Genomic DNA, 20,888 nt, shown 5'->3' on the forward strand with positions numbered 1-20,888 from the left:
GGCTGTAATCAAAGGGTAGAGCTAAAACTCCTTCTTTTAAAAAGTTTGTATATGGGAGGGTCCCCAGCAATCTTTCTTTAGCCCTCAGGCTAAAACTGCTAGGACCATGTGCTATCTTCCTTGAGCAAAGCCCACTTAAATTTTTAAGACTAGAAAGGCCAGGAAACAGGAAAATGGGCTTTAAGTTGGCTCCCTAGCTGTACTCAGGTGTTTTTGTTGTGAGGCAAGGGCTCCGTTCTCCAGAGTTTCCTTGCTGATTAATCAGTTGATTAGATTTATCTGGGTTAAGTGACTTATCCAGGGTCACACAGCTGGGAAGTGTCTGAGGCCAGATTTGAACCTAGGACCTCCTGTCTCTAGGTCTGGTTCTCAATCCACTGAGCTACCCAGCTTCCCCCTTAAAATTAAAGGAAGAAGGAAAAGAAAAAACCTGCTGACTTCAATTTAAATTAAGGAGAAAAGAGAAGAGAGAAAAAGTATTTTATACTCACCTGTTCTGGCAGCTGTGTCTTTAAGCCGAGTTAGGTGGTAAAAGGACTGACTGAATGAGGAGGAAGTAGGGTGAAAAGGCAAGAAAAATCAGGAAATTTATTGAGCAAACTAGATAAAACTTTGAGCTCCCTCCATCCCTGAGAATGAAGGAAAAATCAGACAAGGGAATGACACTTCCCTATATAAAATAAAAATCTGGTCCTTTTTTCTCTCCTATAGTATGGCAACTTCCTGTAGCCTTGGCTGCAAATGGGTAAGTGAAATTTACTGCATTCTGTCCTACAGACTTGTGGGAATAGAAATTACTTAACTGGACCCTAATATAGGGGCCTGTGAGAACATTTATTCTTGCTTTCTCAAAATTTTGTATACATAGATTTTTGATATTTTGATACTGATTTTGAATTCTTCTTTAATATAAATATATGTATATATAAGGGGTTTATATTTTTTCCCTTAAAATTTTGCCTTTTTCTTTTGTTTTTTTTTAACTTTGTTTTCATTTTTGTTTTTGTTTTCCTCTTGAATTAACTCACACACACCCCACAACTAAACCTTGCATCCTTAGCTGGACTCGGTGTTTTTTTTTTCAACACTTTCTTCAGGGGGATTGCATTTTCATAAAATCCAAGATTTAAATTTTGTTTGAGATAGAGCTTCAGAGAAGAAGCTTGCTAACTGACTGAAACCAGAGAATGAACTGTTTGCAGAAAGATATCTAAACCTTTTCACTACAGGAAGATCCAGAATGAACCTTGGGATGCGGTTGATTGAACATTTTTTTTGAATGTACACTCTTATGCCAAAGGGGACTGCCCCCTAATTGGCTTTTGTCAATGCGCCCAGCAAAACATTGGTTTGCTGTCTTTCTCTCTCCTCTATTTCTCCTAATCTACAACTATTGTAGTTTTCCTCTTAGAGGGTAAAATTTTGTATACACTTGCAGTTAAAATTTTTCGGGGTGCAGAATGCTTGCGTTTAGTGATAAGTTGGGGAGACTAGTCCCCCAGTCATCATCAGGGGGGATTGTGAATTTTAAAATCTCCATCTTGCTTGGTCTAGCACCCAGGATTGTGCACACCCACACTACACAGGCATGTGCTAGTCAATGACAAATCAGAAATAACTGACTGCCCACCTGGGCTGTCCTAAGCCAAGCTTGAGCCACCATTGGCACTTGTGAGGCACAGGAAGTGAGGTAGGGAACAGCCTCGGGAATTCGTTCACTTCCTGTGGACAAGAGCTAGGCGGCAGTTCCTGCTAGGAGCTTGAGTAGGGAGGAGCCCCGCAGACAGCTTTCCTTCAGATCGGTCATGTGAGTCAAGGACTGATTTTCTTCTCTAGGCCTTTGGGCCTAAACTCCCTCTGGCTCTGCCAGAAGGTTGAGTTAACCTTTTTCCCTTTTCTCCTTTTCTCCCTCTCCTTTTTCTTACTCCCGTTGTGATTAAACCACCATAAACTCCATTCTGACTTGAGTGTTTCATTTTGGGAATTTCATAAGTAAATTCCTTGGCGACCATAAAGTAATATTATAACAATCTTTAAAGGTGATTTTCACCATAACAATGTAACAGAGATGAATGGTTTCATATATATTCCTGTCTTTTGTTCACAGAAATGTTTGTTTCTTGGGGTTTTTTTTAATCAAGTTCAGAATAACAAAGAAAATAACTGCTTTTTAAAAAATATATATGTGATAAGAAAAAAGTGGGCTAGTGACCTAGTGAGAGGGAAGAAAAATATTTGGATAGTTTTAAATGTTATACTACATGTACATGGTTTTTTTATTTAGTCATTTCAGTCAAGTCTGACTCTTTGTGACCCTATTTGGGGTTTTCTTGGAGTAGTTTGCCATTTCCTTCTCTAGTTCATCTTATAGATGAGGAAACTGAAGGTTAGAGAGGTTAAGTGACTTCTATATGGTTATAAATGTCAATCTGGATTCAAATTCAGGACCTTCAGACCTTAGCTTTACACTATACAATGGGTCTCTTTATCTGCATACATGCTGTCTTTGTTTTCATGGTAACTAGCATAGTGCCTTGAATATAATAGATGTCTTAATAAATATTGGCTGAAATTTAAGAGACAGCTAGGTGGTACAGTGGATAGAGCATCAATCATGCCTGAAGTTGGGAGGACCTGGATTCAAATAGGTCCTCAGACCCTTCCTAGCTGTGTGACCCTGGGCAAGTCACTTAATCCCAATTGCCTAGCCCTTGCCCTTCTTTCTTAGAGTTGTTAGTAGGATAGTAAGATTATTTTTTTTAACATTGGCTGAACTTAATTGTAGGGAAAAGGCATAGAAGGCAGCCCTTAGGATATTCCACATATCCTTTATGTAGGATTTATGGAAGGACATGGACAAGAATTACACAGGACAGGAAGGTATGGTTGGGGTCTGATCTGTATTACTGCAGGAAGTAACCATCTTGGGTACATTAAAGTGTGTATGTGTAGTCCTCTCTTCATATTACCTAAACATAGGTCATCTAAGCACTTAATATTTGTTGAATTAAATTGATGAGGCCATCTGCTTTATGCACCTGTCTTGAGAGGCAGTTCTGAACCTAAATCATCCTAAACAGATGGTAAAACTCCCCAGGGAAAATTTCACAGGCTCCCTTGTTTTTGTTCCAGTATTTCACCCTTTCAGTTAAGAAATCCAAATCCTGTTGCTACAATTTAGGACTATTTCCTTTCATTCTGACCAATGAGAAGCAAGGAGAAAATGGGTCTGCATATTCCTCTGAGTGTTTCTATCTATGTCAGACAACCTAGACAGAGGAGATAGAAAGTACAGACATTTAATACTATGACTTCTAGCTAGTTACCATTTATATAACACCTACTTTGTATCAAGTACTGTGCTAAGTACTTTACAAATATTATTTCATTTGATCCTTGCAACAACCTTGAGAGGTAGGTGCTATTATTTTTTCTGTTTTATAATTAAGCAAACTGAAGCAAACAAAGGTTAGGTGAGTCACATAGCTGGTGTCTGAAACAAGATTTGAACTTATGTGTTTTTTTAAAATATAATTTAAAAAATATTTTTCCATCATTACATGATTCATGTTCTTTCCCTCCACCTCATGAATGTAGATCTTCTTGATTACAGGTTCAGTACTTTATTTTGCCACCAAGGCATAAGTATATATGAGTAAGTAATATGCTAAAAACAACTTAAGACATATTCAAAGAGTTAAATTTTCTATTATAGATTAACAAGAAAAAAATGTTAAAAATCCACAATCAATAAGTTAACTAAGAAGACTGTGCATTATAGTATTACTGTATTTTACCTTGGGCATTGAATCAATCAACAAGAATATATTAAGCACCTACTCTGTGCATGACTCTCTTAGGCATTGGGGATACAAGGGCAAAAACGAAATGACCCCTGTCCTCAAAAAGCTTATAGTGTATAGAAACAACATGTACACATATTAATATAATATATGTATAAATACAGAATATCTATAAAATAAATACAAGGTTGGAGAGGGGGAAAGTTATTATCAGGTGTCAGGGGATCAGGAAAGGTCTTTATGTAGGAGGTGCTGCTTGTAATGAATTTTGAAGGAAGCTAGAGATCTAAGGAGCAGAAAGCATGCATTCCAATGATGGGGGATAGATTGTAGCCAGGCAGAAACAGGAAATGGAATGGTTTATACATAGAAGAGCCAGTAGCCTGATTAGGCTTTTGGCTGAACTGAAGAATGAAAGGGAGTAACATGTAAATCTGGAAATGCAAGCTGGAAATGGATTGTGAAGGGCTTTAAATGCTCAGGAAGAATTTTTATGTTATCCTAGAGGCAAAGCAGGAGAGTGACTTAGCCCTGTTTTCTGTTTAAGAATATTACATTTGCTGCTGATTGGAGGAAGGATTGAGTGGGAAAGACTTAAGTCTTTCCCCCTCAAGTAGACCATTTAGGTTATTGAAACAGGACGTCTGAAAAGTGATGAGAGCCTGTACTAAGGTTGTGACTACATGCCTTTGAGGGATGAAGATGTGAGAAGAGAATGGTAGATATTTGGGGCTAAGAAAGTGCAAAGTGAAATATCATTATAGGCTATAATATGAACCTGAGGGATTGGAGAAAAAGAAATGTCATTGCTCTCCCCAGAAATTTCAGAAGAGGGATTTGTATAGGGGAAATTAAGAGGGTGGGGAATGAGTTCGGTTTGAGGCAAGTCACTTTCCCATCTACGAGGCCTCAGTTTCTTCATCTGTAAAATTAGAGGGCTAGGCTAGATAACCTCCAACTCGAAAGGAATTTCCCAACTGGTCGAGAGAAGATACGGGGTGGGGGCGAGGGGAAAAAGGAGGGCGGGAAGAGACAGTGCCATACAATAGAGCATTCTGGAGTCAAGGGATCCCAGGTCTGCCACTCCCTAGTCCCTGTGAAATCTAGAACCAATTACTTTCCTTCTCTGGGATTCTTGGGTTCGATGACCTCTAAGATTCCTTCCAGTTCTATTTCTCTGATCTTAACAGAACTAACCAGAGAAGACCCACGTGGTGCAAGCTCCAGAATCGCAGAGCCCAGGCTCTTCTGTTCCTTCTCTGAGGTTCCGCAATTTCTTCCCCACCCTCCAGCCCCTCTCACTTTTCCCCAGGGGTGTGCGGTCAGAGGACAGTCAGTCAAGCCCTTTCCTTTAACTGCCGGTCGCCGGTCGCAGGCAGCCGGGTTACCGCCCCACGGTCCCTCCGAAGCGTGCCCCCACCCTCTACCTTCGATCTCACGTCCACTCCGGTCTCATCGGCGATAGGCCGAACGAGAGTTTAGGCCACACCCTCTCTTTCTCACGATTGGTCGATGGGGCTTCGGGCCGCACTCCCTCCTTCCCTCAGCTCTGCGGGGCCCCCCCCACTTCTCCCGGCCTCGGGCCAGCCCGGAGTCCGGGGGTGTTGGGTCCCGCCTCCATGTGACGGCCGGGTCGGGAATTGGCGGCGGCGCGGCTGCTATTTCCGGTTTCCCGGAGGTGGGCGGGTGGGGTGCGGCACGGAGCAGGAGCGGCCGCCAGATCCTGCCTCGCACCTGGTGCTGCCGGCAGGATGCGGCCGGGGCCCGGGGGCTGCTGCTGCCGCCGCCGTCCTGCTCTGCCGAACGGCTGCGTGGCGAACGGGGAGTTGAAGAACGGCTATGTGAGGAGCAGCCCGGCAGTCGCCGCCGCCTCTGCCACTGCCGGCAGCCAGGTACGGGATTAGGGGGCCGGGCGGCTTGCCAGGGTCCCGGCGGGCTGAGGACCCAGACCCAGCCGGGAAGCTTTGCGGCCGACGCCGTGGGGTGAGGCTTGCCGGCCTCGGGGCTGGAGTCCTAAGCTAGGCGGCTGCTGCTTCAGGTGTTTGGCCCCGGGCTTTCCCCCCTCCCCCTCCCAGGAACTGCGCTCCCCTCCCCTGGATGCTCGGCCCATGCGGCGCTGGGGGTGCCTTCCTGTCACCTGATTCAGCTGGGCTCAAGCACCCACCCGGGTTGATGGGGAGGAAGACTACTGAACGGGCGGCAAGAGACCCCCCCCCCCCATACCCTGTCCCTCCCCAAGCCAGGCCGCATACCCTTGATTAACCTCTTTCCCTCTCTTTTACTCCACTTCCTCCTTCCTCTCCAGTATTTACCTTACCTGTTGGTCGTGATGGGGTTTAAATCTTCCCTACGGGTTTCTAAGAAGGTTAGAAAGTCTGCTATGGGTGTGGGAGAGGGAAGCTTGAGACTGACATCCAGCCCTTCGGTAACATTTAGTGCTTGCCACGTGCAGAGCAAGGCTGCAGTGCTCTCTTGGATATGTATTACGGGGCTAGCTAGCTGCCCCACGGGCACGCACTTGTCTCTACTTCCCTCTCTTGGAGTGGACCCATCCCTTGGGCAAGACGAGCTGTGGTGGATTATATGGTTTTCCATTCGACCTGAATGCGGATCAGACGGGCTGTAAACCAGGGGATCTTTTGACCTGGTGGTGACTTGCAATGAGTCTAATTGAAAACCAGGGCTGACTCACCAACTAACTGAAGTAAGCATTACCCGCAGAATATCCAGCAATTCAACGGGTACTATTTTATATGTACAGGGAGTTACAAAGACCAAAATCACATAGTTTCTGCTCTCAAGGAGCTCTGACTTCTCGTAACTGAAACTTTCGCTCACCACTGGAAAGTTTCAAATTCAAAACAGTGACTTTTGTATCAGGTACCCCTCAAATATTAGGACTTTGTGGGATAGTTGTGAGAATTTACAATTGCTACAAAAAATCCTTCAGGGATTGTTTTTCGTGTGTGTGTGTGTGTGTGTGTGTGTGTGTGTGTCTGTCTGTCTCTCTATTTGTGTGTGTGTGTGTGTATGTGTGTGTTTCTGTATCTGTCTGTGTCTGTCCCAGAGCAGGTGCTTAATAAATGATAGTCTTAACTTCAAGATTTCCTTCAGTAGCTGTGACAATTGCTGCTTTCAGTAGGATGGGTAGCTGTAGTCCTGGGAGAAGAGGATTGAGAAAGTGGCTCTGTCCCAGATCCATTACTGTTTAGCAGGGAACAAAAATATTTATGTTTCAACAAATGGAGTATCAAGCATTGTTTGGTAACGGTGGAAATGCTGTTGAATTCACTAAACAGAATGAATAGATTTTACAAAATAAATTGAACTATACAGCAAATAGTGGTGTCCTGAGGTAGATGGAGCCCACCTTGGAGTCAAGGGGATCCAGGTTCAAATCCCTGCTACACTTACCATCAATGTGATCTTTGGCAAATTAATGTTAACTTCTGCCTATTTCTTCTTTTGCTAAATGGAGATAATATTTGTGTTATTGTGAGCAAAGTATTTTGCAATTTACTAAGTTGTATAAGCAGACATTAGCATACCAAACCATCTTTTTTTCCAGTTTTCTTTTAATTGTACGTGAGTAAATTAGGTTGTTAGCAATAATGAAAGAAGTTTTCACTTATATAATGATATGAAAATGTATCTAGCAAGTTTCTTCTGAGCTAAAATGTAGCTGACATTTGTAATTGACATTTAACATGTTTTTCTGTTGAAGTTGTATCTAGGAAAATATGTTGCAGATGAATGAATGAAAACAGTGTTTCTTTTCCAGTGGGTCATGACCCTTCTAAGGGGGAAAGAAAGGCATCAAGAGGAAGATCATTTTCAACACAGGCCTGTGTTCTCATGCTTGGAATGATTTCTATTTAAGTGCTTCCTTCCCTTCTCTAAAAAATAAAAATTGTTTTTGCTTTTGTAAAACCAGGGTCTCAGACACCCCACAATTTGTAAATTTGCATTTGCAATTGTGAAATGTATTTAGAAGTTTTCAACTTGTAAAGAATATCAAGTTACAAGAATAAGATTTAGTATATAAAATACAGTTTTGCAACAAGTGTCAAACTTAAATGGTTGTGACCCAGTCATGCTTATGGCCCAAGGAGGGAAAAAGTCATAATATCTTTTGTGGGTTTAAAAGAAGAAAGCAAAATGCTCTATGGAACTTTTAAGATTGCAGCACATTCTTACTTGAAATTGTTTATCAGAATGAAGGAGAGCTATTAGTGGTGAACTTTATTTTCAAAACTTTTATTCAGTATACTTAGTTGAAGGAAAATTGTTTCATTTGCTTTCTCTATTTTTTACCAGAGAATCAGATATTATTGTTAGTTTTGTAAGGACACAAAGTTTTCTTCATGATTTTTTGTTTTCTTAAGCAAGTTAAGAAAGGGAACAAATCTCATTGACAAAAAAGAATAAAACGGATGCATAGTGATCCAATGTTTTCTTCTTCTTGGGGAAAGTGTTATGTCATATAATAAAAGATAAATTTGAAAATGTATGGCACATGACTATACATAAACTTAGCTAAGAAGTACACTAAAACACCATAACATGGTTTTTAAAGCTAAGCTATAATGCGAGGGGCAGCTTGGTGACTCAATAGAGTTCCAGGCCTGGAGTCAAAGGGATTGGGGTTCAAATCTGGTCTTGTTCCCTTCCTAGCTATTGTGACCCTGAGCAAATCACTTAACTCTGATTGCCTAGCCCTTTCCTTTCTGTTTAAAGAGTTGTTACTAAGACAAAAAATGAACTTTTTTTCCCCTGAAGCCTATAAAATACTTTCCTTATCAAGTCAAGTTTTCACCTCTTGTTAAATGGACAAAATTAACTTGTAGTTCTTAATAGTTTCCTCCTCTAAGTGTGTATATGTTTACTAGGAGCTACCCTGTAAGTTTGTTTTGAGAATCATGTTTTCTAACCTGCAGAGCACTCCAAAAGCAGAGCACTAACTTCAAAACCCACATCCTAGGAGCATGATGATTAAAGCCAGAAGAACAAAATGTAATGTATCCAGTCTTTTTATTTTTTAGGTGAGGAAGCTGAGGCCCAGAGGTCTGGAGTGAATAGCACTGAATTCATTCTGTGTAGCTGGACTTATTTGCCCAGGAACTTTTTTATTGTCTTTTCACTTTTAGTTAGCTCAGACCTTTAGGAAGTATAATGATCACTAGGGTTTCTTTACCTTTCACTGTGGCAAAATGTGGTCAGGTAGGATAAGTACCTGCCAGATGCTCTTAGATTGTACTTAGAACCTTGGCAAAAGGTGTCTTGAAGCCTTCATTGAACTTAGTTTGGGCTCCTAGACTGTATGATGTACTATAGTACTAGAATATTTTTTGTGTTTCTTTCTCTTTCTTTGTCTTCCTCTCCCCCCCCCTCCCCTCTTTCCTATACTGTTTCTCTCCCCTTTCCTCCTTCCCCCCTTTTCCTTGAAAACTGAAAAAAATCATTCCTGAAAATATAGGTGCTGAATCAAGGATGTAAATTGAACTTGTAAAGGGATAAGAACTGCACTTAAAGGGTGAAAACTCTAGACTGCTTGTAAGGATTCAGATTGTGTCTTTGCATAGGAAAGCATTTTGAGGGAAACAATCATTATTGTGTAATGGTGCCTCTGAATGCTTATGAATATCACTAAGAAACACAGAAATCAAACAATAAAAGCATTGATTTCTCAGTGCTCCACCCTCCCATGTACAGCTGAATGGGAGAGTGGGTCTTGGTGGTAATTTATAGAGTGATCATTTATAGTAGTGAAAAGTTTGAGCTATTATCAGGGGCTTTCAAAGAATCATAGAAATCATCTTAAAGGATTTTTACATTTAATATTTCTGCCTTTTTGCAGGATATTACTTAAATCGTTCTAGTAACATTGAGGTCCATCCATCCTCCCCACCTCCCCCAAGTATATGATGGAGGGGAAAGGATACTGTATTAGAATTCAAAGATTTGGGTATCTTTGGGGAAATCATTTAATTTCTTTGAGCCTCAGTTTTTTTCTCTATAAAATGACAGGATTGGAAAATGATCTTTAGTATCTCTTTAAACTCTAAATACTATGATTCCGTCTCCAGGGTAGGAAATTGAATCATATTCCCCAATAATATATTGCTATCAAGAATATAGTTTAATGAAGGAGCTAGATGGTTGATCACTTGTTCTATCCTTAGAATGAGGTAGTGTGACTAGTTAATAACCTCCATTATTGGTCTTAGTCTTTATTTTTGTGATAACCAGTATGTGTTTGATCTGCACAAATCTCAAAACAAAATTAACTTCAAATTTAAAAGAATTTCTAGGGAATAAGAGTATTGCAAAGTAAACAGGGTATTGGGATTGCACTAAGGTTGGAAAATATTAATATTTAGAAGCTTTTTAAAAATATTCACATGCACATATAGTAAAACAAATTCAAATTTCCATTTAGAAATGCTGTGTAAGTAGATATTCTTTTCCCCATTTTATATATGAGACAGTGAAAACAAAGACTTCATGGAATAGTGGAAAGTATCTTGATTTTAGAGTTAGAAGATATTGGTTTGAACTATTTTAAACTGCTCTGTGACCTTAGGTAGGTCACTTCTAGAGGGGAATAGGACTCAGTTTCCTCATCTATAAAATAAGAGTATTCAATTCAACCTCTTACATACTTTTTAGCTCTAAAATTTTATTATAATGTGACTTAGCCATTGTTACCTAGTGAGTCAGTGACATAGTTGGAATTAGAACCTAGTTCTCATGGTTCATTGTTCAGTTCCATGGAACTACTGACATATAATAACTTGTCAGGAATATGAAGATTAGAGGCATCTAGGTGGCACAGTGCATAAAGTTGCTTGATTCAGGAAGCCTTATCTTCCTGGTATCAAATCTAGGTTCAGACACTTAACTAGCTGTGTGAGCCTAGGCAAATCACTTTTTTGTTTGCCTCATTTTCCTCATCTGTAAAATGAATTGGCGAAGGAAATGGCAAACCACTCCGGTATCTTTGTCAAGAAAACTGAATAAGATCATGAAGAATCCGATATGACTGAACAACAAATGAAGACTACTTCAAAAATGTTTTCTATAGTCTAAATAATCCTACTTTCACCCTTCTTTACATGTTCTTTTTCAGTTCTTAATAAATATATAAAGCAGATAAATACAATGTAGTTTTTTTAAACCTACATTTTCTGTCTTCAAATCTATATTATCAGTTTCCAGGCAAAATAGTGGTAAGGGCTAGGCATTTGGGGTTAAGTGCCCAGGGCCACATGGCTAGGAAGTGTCTGAAGTCATATTTGAACCCAGGAACACTGAGCCACCTAGCTGTCTTGTACAATATAGGTTTTTATTTAAACCTTTACCTTCAGTCTTAGAATCAATACTGTGTATTGGTTCCAAGGCAGAAGAGTGGTAAGAGCTAGGCAGTGAGGGTTAAGTGACTTGCCCAGGGTCAGCTAGGAAGTGTCTGAGACCAGAGTTGAACCTGGGACCTCCCATCTCTAGGCCTGGCTTTCAATACACTGAACCATCCAGCTGCTCCTACAATATGGCTTTTTATTCATTCATCCATCTATTTTTTATTTATTTTATTTATTTAGTACAATTCCTTTTTTATTAATTAATTTAGAATATTTTTTCCATGGTTACACAATTCATGTTCTTTCCTTTTCCCTCTTGCCTCCCCACTCCCAGAGCTGATGAGTAATTCCACTGGGTTATACATGTATCATTGTTCAAAACCTATTTCAATATTATTAATATTTGCACTAGGGTGATCATTGAAAGTCAACATCCCTAATCATGCCTATCAAACCACGTGATCAATCATATGTTTTTCTTCTGCATTTCTGCTACCACGGTTCTAACTCTAGATGTATCAAGCTTTCTTTCTCATAAATTCCTTAGGATTGTCCTGGGTCATTGCATTGCTGCTAGTAGAGAAGTTCATTACATTTGATTGTGCCACAGTGTATCAGTCTCTGTGTACAATGTTCTAGTTCTCCTTTCACTGTGCATCAATTCCTGGAGGTCTTTCCAGTTTACATGGAATTCCTTCAGTTCATCTTTCCTTTCAGCACAATAATATTCTATCACAATCAGATACCACAGTCTGTTCAGCCATTCCCCAATTGAGGGACACCTCTTCATTTCCCAATTTTTTGCCACTACAAAGAGCATAGCTATGAATATTTTTGGAAGAGTATTTTTTCCTATTGTTTCTTTGGGGTACAAACCCAACAGTGGTATGGCTGGATCAAAGGGCAGGCAGTCTTTTAAAGCCCTTTGGACATAGTTCCAAATTGCCCTCCAGAATGATTGGACCAATTCACAACTCCACTAGCAGTGTATTAGTGTCCCACTTTTGCCACAACCCCTCCTTTATTATTTTCCTTTACCATCATATTGGCCAATTTGCTAGGTATGAGGTGGCACCTCAGAGTTGTTTTGATTTTCATTTCTCTGATCTTGAGAGATTTAGGACACTTTTTCATGTGTTTATTGATAGTTTTGATTTCTTTATCTGAAAATTGCCTATTCATGTCCCTTGCCCATTTATCAATTGGGGAATGGCTTGATTTTTTTGTACTATTGACAACTCAGTATACGTTTGAGAAATTAGACCTTTGCAGAGGTTTTTGTTACAAAGATTTGTTCCCAATTTGTTGTTTTCCTTCTAATTTTGTTTGCATTGGTTTTATTTGTACAAAAGCTTTTTATTTTAATGTAACCAAAATTATTCATTTTACATTTTGTAACATTATCTCTTGCTTGATCTTAAATTCTTTCCTTTTCCATAAATCTGACAGATGTACTATTCTATGTTCACCTAATTTACTTATAATTTCCCTCTTTATATTTAAGTCATACAATATAATTCTAAAAGGAGTATACCAGCATTTGACAGGTAAGATTACTCTTTTTTTTTTTAATGCAGAAGATGCTACCTCAACCAAATCTTAAAGGAAAAGAGGGGGTAGAGATAAGGTAAATATGGCCTGCATTCCAGGCATGGGGGGGGGAGTATCTACTGCAAAGGCATGGAAGCAAGAGATAAAATGTCTTGGAACAAAAAGAAGACTGGTTCTCAGACTGAATCACAGAGTACAGAAGAGTGGTATCTAATAAAAGGAGGAAGATAAGTTAGGTCCAAATTGTGTAGGACTTTGAAAAAAGCTAACTAGAGGAGTTTATGTCTGATCCTAGAGGCAATGGGTAGGTAGCTACTGGAGTTGGTTTAGTACCGGAGTCATGTGTCCATTCTGAACTTTGTCTCCTGCCAAATTAAAGGTATTCAATTCTCATTTGTCTTGTTTACAAACATTTTTTCCTTCTCTAAATACACTACTCTGTGGGTTTTCTACATTTACCTTTTTTTTGGTAATTTCTCCATTTTACCAAAGTCATTTTGATTTCTAATTTTATCATCCAAGGTACTGGTTCTTCCGTACTCAAATTTGATAGTTGACCCTCTAAAAATGCTCAGTCTTTAGGTTTTGAGAAAATATTTTTCAACTTTTTCTATAACCATATTTTATAAGTATTATATTTAGAATTTCAATTTTTAAAAAATCATCAGTGTCAGAGGGATTGTAGTAAGATAGAGATAATATACTAGTAAAGCTGTGAATTGTAATAATCTCTATCTCTTGCTCGGTCTTAAAATCTTTCCTTTTCCATAGATCTTATAGGTATACTATTCTATGTTCACCTAATTTACTTATAGTTTCCTTCTTTATATTTAAGTCATTCACCCATTCTGAATTTATCTTGGTGTAAGGTGTGAGATGTTTATCTAAACCTAATCTCTCCCATATCGTTTTCCAATTTTCCCAGCAGTTTTTGTCAAATAGTGGGGTTTTGTCCTCAAAGCTGGGATCTTTGGGCTTATCATAGACTATCTTGCTGAGGTCATTTACCCCCAAGTCAATTCCACTGATCCTCCCTTCTGTCTCTTAGCCAGTACCATATTGTTTTGATGACCACTGCTTTATAGTACAATTTAAGATCTGGCAGGCCACCTTCCTTCACATTTTTTTTCATTATCTCCCCTGATATTCTTGATCTTCTGTTCTTCCAAATGACCTTTGTTATAATTTTATAATATATAATTTTTTCTAATTCAGTAAAAAATTTTCTGGGTAGTTTGATAGATATGGCATTGAATAAGTAGATTAATTTGGGTAGAATTGTCATTTTTATTATGTTAGCTTATCCTACCCATGAGCAATTAATGTTTTTCCAATTGTTTAGATCTAGTTTTAATTGTGTGGAGAGTGTTTTGTAGTTGTGTCCATATAGTTCCTGTGTTTGTCTCGGCAGATTCCCAAGTTTTTTATATTGTCTAGGGTGATTTTAAATGGAATTTTTCTTTCTAAATCTTGCTGTTGAGATGTGTTGGAGATATATAGAAATGCTGATGACTTATGTGGGTTTATTTTGTATCCTGCAACTTTGCCAAAGTTGTTGATTATTTCCACTAGCTTTTTTGTAGCTTTTTTGTTGATTCTCTAGGATTCTTTAAGTGCACCATCATATCATCCGCAAAGAGTGACAGCTTGGTCTCCTCATTGCCAATTTTAATGCCTTCAATTTATTTTTCTTCTCTAATTGCTACTGCTAGTGTTTCTAGTACAATGTTAAATAACAGAGGTGATAATGGACAACTCTACTTCATTCCTGATCTTACTGGGAAGACTTCTAATTTATTCCCATTGCAGATGATGTTTGCTGATGGTTTTAAATATGTACTGTTTATTATTTTTAGGAAAGGCCTTTCTATTCCTATATTTTCTGGTGTTTTCAATAGGAATGAGTGTTGTATTTTGTCAGAGGCTTTTTCTATATCTATTGAGATAATCATGTGATTTTGTTGCTTTGGTGTCCATAACTTTTGACCAAGGGATCCCAAGAGAATTAAAGACCAAAATAAAGTTATGCCAAAATATGCATAACAACTTTCTTTCTGGTTGCAAAGAACTGTAAACAAAGTAGGTGCTTCTCAATTAGAGAATGGCCAAAAAACTATGGTACATACATGTAATGGAATGTGCAGTAAGAAATTACTTATTCAGCGAAATAATGCCAAGATTTATATGAATTGATAGGAGTGAAATAAGAACCCAAAGAAGCAATGTGTATAATTATAACAATGAAAATAAGAATATCATTAAAAAGAAGTCAAATTAATTAAAGTAAAAAAATGTGTGTGAGAGAGAGAGAGGCAGCTAGTTAGCACAGTAGAGTACCAAGTCGAGTTTGGAGGATCTGGGTTAAAATTTAGACTAGATACTTTCTAGTTGTGACCTTAGAGAAGTCATTTAACCCCATTTGCCTAGCCTTTGCTCCTAATGCCTTAGAGTTTTTACTAAGACAGGTTTAAAAAGAAAAGAAAAGAAAACCTGAGAACAGAATAAAATATATTTCCTCTCTCACAGAATGTGGTTGGTGGAGATATGTATTACTTTAAAATGCTATGTACATTGCCAAATGCAGTCACAGCATTAAATATTTTTCCTTTGCCACAAAAGTCAGCTTAATTGAGGGGAATTTTCCCTCCCCAAAAATCGACTAGTGTAATGACAAAATGCATCAAGAAAACATTTTTTAAAATATCAGGTATATCAGACTTCTGAAGTGGGGAAAATATGAGAAGGCAAGAAGAAAGGTTACCTGAGTTATATTTATTCTTGCAAAAGACCAAATTGGTAATTTTAAGTGGTTTGATACATATTTTATGAATTCTAATTTTACTGGAATTGATAGATGCATACCTGTGAATTTAACAGTTGAATCAATAAATATCCCTGGTGAAACAAAAGTCACTTCTTTTGAAACTGTCCCCTATGGTGGGTTTTTTTTTTAAGACCTTCCATTTTGTTGTAGAATAGTTTTTAAGATTTGGACATGTTTTTTGCCCTTATTCTTCATAGTGAATTATAAAAGATTGCCCTTGACAGAAGAGGACCTGAGTTCAAGTGTTTGATCTGGCATGCATTTTACTAGCTATATGATTATTGACAAATCACCTAACCTCTTGGTTCTGACAGTTAGATGTTCAGAATTACAGAAGACTTCCTGGAGTTTCCACATTGGGATTTCTCTGTATAGCCAACATCACAGAGATAAACCAAATACAAATTTTGTTTTTCTTTTCTTCCCCCATCCCCAGTGAGTGAAGATTTGCAAGGAAAAAAATAGATTTTTGTTAACTTTTTAAAAAATAGTTGGGAGTTGCTATAGATGTGAAAAGTCATAGGTACTTTCAGATGAGATAACTATTATTAGTTTTACTCAGTTGTTTTACTATTACAAAATACCTCTTATGAAGTGGAAGTCTTCTATAAATATCTTTAATGTTAAATTTAAAATATCGGCAAACCTTAAAAACAAAAACAAGAATGGAAGGCAAGGAGTTTCTAAACCTACTATTAATCCAAACCTCTCTCTTTGGGATGGTTATACTGATGGGATTATAAAAGGCCTTCTAGTTAAGAGGATAAATTAAATGCTTCACTGGAAGAAATGAAGGTATTTTAAGAAATTAAACCCTAACTAAAATAATTAAATTATAAGATAAGTAAAGTATCAAGAGAGGACTCTGAATTTTCTGCTACTTAAAATAGCCAGCTGTAGAATGAATAATTATGAATTTCTTATTTAATAGTCATTATTAACTTTTGTTTTCAAATGGAATGAAAAATTCCAATAAGAGCATGTCAGTCACTTAATAAACATTTATTAAGGTTCTATCACATGTTAGGCTCTTGTTCTAAGCACTGGGGATACAAAGAAAGGCAAAAAAAAAACAAACCCAAAAGTTCCTGCTCTCAAGAAGCTCATAATCTGATGGGAAAGACAATATAGGAATAAACTATGCAGAGTAAATTTGAGATAATTAACAGAGGATGCCTTAGAAATAAAGGGGATCAGGGGGTAGGTAGGTGACTCAGTGGATACCTAGCCAGATCTGGGTCTTGGATTCAGATGTGGTCCCAGACACTTCTTAGCTAGGTGATCCTGGGGCAAGTCACTTAATCGCTTACCACTGTTCTGCCTCTGAACCAATAGTCTGGATGCATTCTATGACAGAAGGTAAGGGTAAGAAAAAAGGAAAGAAAGAGACAGAGAAAGGGAAACAAACACATACAGACCCCTTTGTCAATTTGGCTTCCTGAACAAGGTAAAGCTTTTAACTGGAACTTGAGGGAAGCTTGGGATGCTTAATAGTGCAGTAGTAATCTAGGAGGAAAAGGAAAAGGTCCTCCTAGAACTGCAGAAGTTCTGGTATTGTAACTATTTACAACTTGTGGGACCAGATCTTGGGAACACCTAAGGAGTTTTTCCTTAAAATAGTGTTTGTTTTAAAAGCAATAAAATGCTAGTGTTTATAAGCCAGGCCTGAAGGATTCCAAAATAATAGGTCATAGAGTGGCTGTGTGGTATAATGGAAAAGCACTGGATTTGGAGTAGGAATAGAAATTGAATTCCCTCATCTGCTACTTTATCAGAGTGATCTTTGTGAAATCATTTCTTGGGGTCATGGTTTCCTCATATGGAAAATGAGGGACTTGGATTAAATAATCTCTAAATCTCCTTTTAGCATTAAATCCTCTCCCTAATCAAGAAACCCTCTTTTAGAGGGTAACTGGAAGGTACTTAAATATTTACATGCAAAGTTTTCAGCTATTTTGGGAGAGTAGTTCTTTTATTGCAAATATCTACAAAGGTATCCATTTAGAATATTCTTTGGTGCAATGGAAACTTTGTGGTCCTCTGACCAAAATTTGTGGGATTAAATTTGTAATAGAAGTAATATTGGAAGGAAGAATTTTTTTTTTGCAGGGGGGTGTTTAGAACCAGTATTGGTTTTTTTTTTGCTTTTTTTTTTTTGCATTCCAGAGAGGCATGCATGCCTGTCTTAGTTAATTTGTGACTTTAAATTAAACCTTTCTTCTTTGTTATAATAGAGGACAAAGAATTACCAGGTTCTTCATCTTTGTTATTTTCAACACATTTTCCACCAAAGTATCTTGAAGAGCATCAGGAAATTTGAGAAAGCTGAATATTTCTCTTACTAATGCAATAATGCTTAGTAATGTGAAGCATTCATTGTGAAGTCTAGTGAACTTAAAAAAATACATGACAATTTAGAGGAATTCTTATACTTTTTGGTTTTTGCTAAAGAATTTTTAGGGATTGCTGTTGTTCAATCATATCTGATTCTTTGTGACCCCACTTAGGGTTTTCTTGGTAAAGATAGTGGAGTGGTTTGCTATTTACTTCTCTAGTTTATTTTACAAATGAGGAACTGAGGCAGGATTAAGTGATTTGCCCAGGGTCACACAGCTAATAAGCATTTGAAGTTGACTTTAAATCTGAGGTTGGATTTTACTTTTAAACCCTTACCTTCTGTTTTAATATGAATACTGTGTATTGGTTCCAAGGCAGAAGAGTGGTAAGGGCTAGGCAATGGAGATTAAGTGACTTGCCCAGGTCACACAGCTGGGAAGTATCTGAGGCCAGATTTCAACCCAGGACTGAGGTTGGGTTTTGATGTCTTCCTGATTCCAGGCCAGATACTCTTTTCTATTTGGGAATCCAGTTAGTTCCTATTGACAGCCTTATCAAATTCTGGTGACTCAGGTCTACAGTGAAACACTTTTAGATTAAAGTAAACTTATCTTGCATCATTAGCTATATAAAATTATGGTTCTTTAACTGAGACTATTCAGTAGTTAATGAAGTCCTATAACATGTTAATGTGATATAGTAAATTAATTTAAATAAATCCCTACTTACCAAAGCAATTGGCTTTTAAAAGAATTGATAGTTTTTGTGTGTCTACACTTATACTGTGGAAAGCTAGTCTTTATTTTAAAAATAAATAATAAAAAGGGAAAAAAACAGAAAGTTTAACAAAATTAATGAAAATATTGAAAAAAGTCTTACATTATATATACTTTCACAACCAGAGTCCCCCTCCTCCACCTCAGAAAGATTGGGGAGGAACAATAGGCACTGAGAAGTATTCATCTTGAAAATTGCTTTTATCAAGTTAACTTTAAGAAGCATTAACCAAAATGAAGGGGAGAAGAATTTTTGAGAAATAGCAATCCCAAATTCAGATGTCTCAGCACATTACAAAATAAATCCAGTACCTTTCTGGTAGACTAGAAAGGAGAAAAAACTATTTCATTATAGGCCACTAGACTAGAAGTATAAGCTGGTTCCCCTTCCAATTTTATGTGACCTTGGGTAAGAAACCTCATTACTTTATTAGTAAAACAGAAGGATTCTCTAAGGCCTGTAGGGTTCTACAATTTTGTGTTTCTCTTTTCCCAATACCTACAAAAGTACCTTTTAAAAATGTCCTGTTTGTGAGCAGCTGGGTGACTCAGTGGATTGAGAGCCAGGCCTAGAGATGGGAGGTCCTGGGTTCAAATTTGACCTCAGATATTTCCTGGCTGTGTGACCCTGGGCAAGTCACTTGACCTCCATTGCCTAGCCCTTACCACCCTTCTGCCTTGGAACCAATACACAGTATTGACTCCAAGACAGAAGGTAAGGGTTTAAAAAAAATATCCTTTTCTATTTTCAGGCTCTTAAGCATATATGCTAATAAATGTTGGGGATACAAAAAGAGTATATATACCAAAAGGGTAGTCCAAAGGAATTTGCAATCTTATGAGGTAAGACTAAAATATGTACAAACAAATGAAATACAAGTTTAAAAGGAAGAGGAAGAGCCCTAGAATCCTAAGGGACTGGGGAAGCCTCCCAGTAAAAGATGGGATTTTATTTTGAACTTAATGGAAGCCAGGGAGGTCTGTAGGTGGTATGGAAGAGGGATGACAGAAAGATAGAATTCCTTGTTCAGAGAATTGCCCAGTGTCACAGTATCAAAGAGTATGTGTCAAGGAGTAAGGTGTAAGGAGAGTGGAAAGATAGGAGGGAGGGGCTAGGATGTGAAAGTCTTTGAATGTCAGCATTTTTAAATTTGATTATTAAGGCAATAGGGAGCCACTGTAGTTTATTGAGTAGGGGTGGATCAGGGTCATGCTCTAGACCTATGCTTTAGGAAAGTCACTTGTAGCTAAATCACTAAAAGCTAAATGGTGTGGGAAGAGATTTGAGGCAGGTTAACCCACCAGAGGGCTATTACAATAGTCTAGGCAAGAAGTGAAAAAGGCTTGCACTGTAGTGGTGGTAGTAAAATGGACAGACTTTGGCAACAAGTTGGGTATAGGGGGAGGGGATGAGAGACAGGAATCCAGGATGCTCCTCGGTTGGGAGCTTGAGGGATTAAAGAGGATGTTGTCTTCTACAATGAAAGGGGAATTGTGTATGTTGGGGTGGCAGCAGGAGGATTGGTAGGGAGAAAGGTAATGAATTCTATTTTGGACATATTGAGTTTAAGAAGTCTACTGGACATCCAGTTTGACATGTCTAAAAAGCAGTTGGAAATGAGAGTCAATAACATTAATTAGTTTCCTGCTATGTACCAGGGATACAAGTAAGAAAAGCTCCTTAGGAGCTTATAGTCTAATGGAGAAAGGCTATATGCAAGAAGAAGCTGAAAAGAAGGAAGAGACAGCCAAAGACAGTACCTGGTGAATGGGGGGCAGAGATGATCCCAGTCACAACCGCAGCTAATAGAAAAATGAAGAGATTGGCCACCTCTTCAGGGAAGAATAGGTAGTTTTGAGAATAGTCAGCATAGAAATGATCTTCTGGATGAGGATCCAGTAAGGAGGCTGACAAAGCAATCTGAAAGAGGAAGGGAACCAGGAGAGACTGGTTCTAACAATTCATAAACGAGGAAAGAATTCTCAATAGAAATACTACCTACCTTATACCAGATGGTTAACTGCATTATAAAGTAGAAGAGAAAGGAAATGAATGATTTTCAGGGGAAATGAGAAGCATCGGACTTGCTTTCTAAGTTTATTATGTTAACCGTATACAACAGCACATATGAAAACATTCCTCTTTGCATGTGAGATGTTAACATTCTTTCATTTCTAAATGACAAAGGAGAATTACTAATGAATTACATTAAGAACAGATAGCAAGCTATTTATGCTA

General features: G+C 38.1%; 1 protein-coding gene across 1 annotated transcript in view; it reads left to right on the forward strand.

Moving 5' to 3' along the window:
• The first annotated feature begins 5,353 nt into the window (after positions 1 to 5,353).
• Positions 5,354 to 20,888, forward strand: part of SPTLC2 (serine palmitoyltransferase long chain base subunit 2) — a 153,174-nt gene continuing 137,639 nt past the window's right edge. Inside the window, exon 1 of the mRNA XM_001373962.5 lies at positions 5,354 to 5,695. Within this exon, the coding sequence (XP_001373999.2) occupies positions 5,555 to 5,695 (141 nt within the window). The 5' untranslated portion in view covers positions 5,354 to 5,554. The remainder of the gene's footprint in view (positions 5,696 to 20,888) is intronic.

Source organism: Monodelphis domestica, chromosome 1 (genome assembly GCF_027887165.1).
Source record: "Monodelphis domestica isolate mMonDom1 chromosome 1, mMonDom1.pri, whole genome shotgun sequence".
In the NCBI taxonomy this organism is placed as follows: Eukaryota; Metazoa; Chordata; class Mammalia; order Didelphimorphia; family Didelphidae; genus Monodelphis; species Monodelphis domestica.